Source organism: Cornus florida, unplaced genomic scaffold (assembly GCF_030987335.1).
Source record: "Cornus florida cultivar Cherokee Brave unplaced genomic scaffold, ASM3098733v1 CherokeeBrave_3.0.0_Hap2_Chr08, whole genome shotgun sequence".
Classification (NCBI taxonomy): domain Eukaryota; kingdom Viridiplantae; phylum Streptophyta; class Magnoliopsida; order Cornales; family Cornaceae; genus Cornus; species Cornus florida.
Genome location: NW_026775578.1, coordinates 26111533 through 26116100, shown reverse-complemented (window position 1 = coordinate 26116100; position 4568 = coordinate 26111533). Strand labels below are relative to the sequence as shown.

At 34.1% G+C, this 4568-nt stretch overlaps 1 protein-coding gene across 2 annotated transcripts; it reads right to left on the bottom strand.

Annotated features, from left to right (window-relative positions):
* Window positions 1–729: 729 nt before the first annotated feature.
* LOC132270933 (uncharacterized) lies at window positions 730–3626 on the bottom strand. Of its 2 annotated transcripts, none has more exons than XM_059772159.1 (3): window positions 3372–3626; window positions 1760–2145; window positions 730–1610 (listed from the first exon to the last, which is right to left on the bottom strand). In XM_059772159.1, the coding sequence occupies exons 2-3, from the start codon at window positions 2101–2103 to the stop codon at window positions 956–958; spliced, it is 999 nt and encodes a 332-aa protein (XP_059628142.1). In that variant the 5' UTR covers window positions 2104–2145; window positions 3372–3626; the 3' UTR covers window positions 730–955. The 2 variants fall into 2 exon arrangements, with proteins under 2 accessions (XP_059628142.1, XP_059628141.1); XM_059772158.1 differs by having other exon boundaries at window positions 1760–2121.
* Between the last annotated feature and the right edge of the window lie 942 nt (window positions 3627–4568).

Here is a 4568-nt window from a genome sequence, read left to right as displayed (position 1 = left end):
GGAAAAAATATACATCATATTGAGGTTTCATTATGAAAATGATAATTATTTTATTGGTTAGTCATATTGGGTACTTAGTACATAAATTTTTTTTTTTCATTTTATTACTTCAAATTTGTTCGTTTAATGGGATGATAGTGTTATGATAGTTTTCAGCTCTTTTCCTTTTTGGGGTTCATTCATGCAACTTGAGATAATTCTTTTTTTTTTTTTGCCTGCCTCCTATTGCGTGGTTTTCTTTTATGACACTTGCTAAGAAGAATTACTAGAATATTTTCGTTTTTATTCTTTTATTTTAAAAAATAAATAAATAAATCCTTCAGTTATAATTTTTTCTGAACCATGTCTTTCTTTGTGTTTTCTGAAATTGAAACTGTTAGTATTATTTAAAAAAAAAAAAAAAAAAAAAAAAAAAAAAAAAAAAAAACCATTTTCTTTGAAAGCCAAGAACCTGCATGGAAGTTACCAAGAACTGCTGATGGCGATCGATGAGAGAGAGAGAAAAAAAAAAAAAAGTGTAAAGAAGTTGTGCTTAATTCCCATTCTAATTGGTGCCTTTCATGACTTATTGTAAGCAACAATCAAACAACTTTGTCATTTTTGCAATAATTTTTTACAAAAACATGAGTGGTTTAAATAAATTTATTTCCTTTTTTCTCATCATCATCGTAAACCTATGCCAAATAATAAAAAAAAAAACCTTTCTGAAATGTAAAAGACGGTTTCCAATGATCTCCAAGAAATGTGACCAACATTAATTACCAGTACTTCCCCTGAATTACATATAATTATAGCTGATAAGGTCATACAATATCCAAATCACTGAATAGCCACTGGTCATCAAGCCAACATAAGCAACCATAAAGACAAATCCAAAATAAATAAATAAACAAACAATTAAACAAAAGACATTGATAAATTGTTCATGGCGTGTCTTGCATCTCTGCTCCATGTTTTACGATATAAGCAGATTCACGAGCAGAGACAGAAGAGTCGCGGTTGGATCCCCCAAAAGAACACCAACTATGGTCTTGAGGAATATCTTCGATGTTTGTCCACTGATCTGATCACCATCTCTTTTTCCATCATTCCTATTCGAATTATGTAGGAGCTGTGGATCCGTCTTCTCTAATGCCACAGAATCAATGTTATCGATGAACCCCTGCTTCCATGCCTGTTCCACCATTTCAGTCACGCAGTGCACATGGTAGTGACATTTCTTGGGAGCAGAAATGTAAGACCAGCCCGAAATGCTGGTTTTGTCGCCATGAAGATGTTTGTTGTTGCACCACTTGCATTTTAATAACACCTTGTCACGAAGCTCAAATTCATTACCATCTATAAATATCTTACTTCTGAGTTTGCTGCAACAAGGGTGCAGGTCCAGTGACTTGCCTTTGGCTTCGCTGTGGTAACCAAAGCCACATATGTCCTTCCCACAAGCATCACAGGTTCTCCTTGACAGTCTATCAAAGAATTTGAAGGTGCATCCTTTGAAAAATTCATTGGATATTTCGTGTTGGGGTTTCCAACATTCCTTGTGAAGTTCATAGTCGCAGGAGTCACATCTGCGTCTAGGTCCAAGACCTGGCTCCTTGCATCCACTGCATCTGAAAGGTTTGTTATAGCTTTTCAACTCAAGGTGATCATGGTCGTGGCCTTGGGATGAGTGACTAATTTTTTTTTCCTCGGCAGTAGTCATGCCAAGGTGCGGTGTGTGGGTTGTGATGAATTAAACACTCTTAGAATGTGGACATACCCTTGATTGTTTTTGGACAATTGCTGCAGTTCTGGTGCGGTGTGTGGGTTGTGATGAAGTGGTTTGGCTGGTACAATCTTCAGCTGATCATCGCTACTACTCTTGGAGGAGGAGTGCAATTCCTCCCACAACACCTCTGCTATCTTGCCCTTCTTTTTAAGCGCTTTTATGGTTGACTTCGGTTCTACCGTGCCTGTGCCTGTGACTGTGACCGTCCCTTCATTTGTATCAATGTCAATTGAACGCACTCCATCAGCCTTGTCCAGTACCTTCTTCACAATTTCTGGACATCTAGTACAGCACTGGATGTTCACTTTGAGAGCAAATCTCTTTTCCGCAACCATACTGGACTACTTTGAACACTGTAAATTAATTGGACCGACCAACTAAGAGCAATATAAATCATTTGATCAATCACACTCTCTCTACGAATATTATTTTCAAAAATTATTTGAATGAGGACACATATAGAAATGCAGAGCCGATGGAATTGTATTTACAGAGAATCTATGTTTTGGCGTTCACGCAATTTATAAAGAGAATAAAAGAGAGTTCGGTGAGAAAATGATTCTTAGACTGATTATTTTTTAATAATGATAATGACACAAGGTAAAATTTCTAAGAGTCCCAAAATATAAAAATATGTGAGGGATTCCCTCATTTGCCACAATAGATATGAATCCGTGCCTAGTTGTAAAGCAATATACACAATAATATAATGTTTTCACAAACAAAAAACACCGTCCAAGGACAAGTAAAATTGGGGCTTGGGGAGTTTGTTAACTCAAGAGGAGATAGGTGAAGCACTTTGCCTTTTCTTGCATAAATGAAGCTAACTAAGGAAGCCACCCGAAGGTTCCTACATAAAGTGGAGCTTCTTATGTGGGGGCATAGATTCCACTATAATTTTTTATTTTATTTTATTTATTATTATTTTTTTCTGTATTGTGCTCAAATTAAGGTTGTCATGGTTGGACTAACTACTGTCTACTATAGTCATACGTGTGGTCTACTGGACCACCCAAAACTAGCTACACCAGCAATTGAAGAAATTATTTGATCAATCACACTCTTTACTAATTCAGATCTTTCTTTTATAAGGGACGTTATTTAATATGATGGTGAATCTTGGCTGCTAAAAAGCAAATTCAAGGACGTAATGCCAAAGGTCAAATATACCAAATTACTCTCAGCACTTTCGATTAACGAAAACCAATGTGTATATATATGTACCTTCATAGTTATACATGGAACACATATATAATCATGGGGGAATAAATATCAAAAAGAAAAAATCAACGTTAATAAGCATGAACGTACGAAAACCAATGTGTATATATATATACCTTCATAGTTATATATGGTATACATACATAATCATGAGGGAATAAATATCAAAAAGAAAAAATCAACGTTAATAAGCATGAACGTACGAAAACCAATGTGTATATATATATATACCTTCATAGTTATATATGGAATACATATACAATCATGGGGGAATAAATATCAAAAAGAAAAAATCAACGTTAATAAGCATGAACGTACTATACTACTTTGAGAAGAAAATAGAGATTAGAACGAAAAATTACAAGAGATGATTCTATTATACCTGAATAGTAACGAGAGAACCAGTCAACTCCAAATGCAGATCTCCAGAGAGAGAGATGGTTTTAGTGAGAGAAGAGGTTGGAGGTGAGAGAAAAAGAGAGAAGTGATGGGAAGGGAGGAATTAAGGATATGGGAAAGATTGGTTAAGCCATGGGGTTTATATAGAATATTTTTTCTGAATGTATCTTTTCGTTCTGCTTTGAACAATTTTATATAATTTAATGGTTCAATTGGGAGACTGGCCCGCAGCGTGTAACGAAGTGCTTGACCAGTCAATCTTTTATGCGTGAACCTCAAGCAGTCAAGCCAGAAATATAGAGTTGTGAGGGTCAAATTATTAGTATATAATTAAAAAAAAAATTTAATTTTTTTTTTCATTAACATGCCTATAAATGATATGTAATAAAAAATGGATAGAAAAATATATAACAGCTTATAAATGAGGTTATTAAATTAAAATATTTTTTCCTAGTTTTAATTCCTAACAAATAATATATATATGTATGTGTGTATGTAGTGTATGCGTGTATAAATATATAGAATATTATATAATAATAAAATTAAATACTATATAAAAGATATGAATAGAATATTCATATGTTATATAAAGATTGTAATACTTTTCATTTTTCTATTTATTTTCTCACCTTCTGGTTCTTCAGCGAAAGAGGAGGGAGAGAAGAAGACAAAAGTGCTAAGAGAGAGACCGAGAGATTCCAACTTAATTAGGAGGGAGAAAATTGAGGAGGGAGAGAGCATAAGAGCCAAGAATGGCAGGTTCCTCTCTCTCTGACTCAGAGAGCCTTTTCCCCACTAACTCCAATGCTAAACACGAGTATTTTTAGTCTATGTTTCTCTTACCATAGAATAATTACTCCAGCATCATTTTCATCACCACAAATCATGATTGTTCTTATTGTGACCGTTTATTTAAACTGGTTGACTGCTTTGAAGAGAAACCAATCGGCCGAGGGTTGTCAGCCGTCCGATTAAAGTTTTGATTGATGGGTGATATTGAGTAGCGCCACAAGTATATTCACATGATTACATGAATCACATATTTTTTGGAAAAAAAAAAAAAAAAAGGAATGATTTTAGGTTGTGTTGTCCGAATAACAAGAATTTATCCAAGTAGTATTATTGGGTTAAATAATTTTAGAATATAATGAATCTTATTCAATATACAAGAATCAATTTT

Coding starts and splice junctions, on each gene's coding strand:
- LOC132270933 (XM_059772159.1), bottom strand. CDS start 2,103: ATGGTTGCGGAAAAGAGATTTGCTCTCAAAGTGAACATCCAGTGCTGT. Junction 1,611..1,759: donor TTGTCCAAAAACAATCAAGG/GTATGTCCACAT, acceptor CAAACCTTTCAG/ATGCAGTGGATGCAAGGAGC.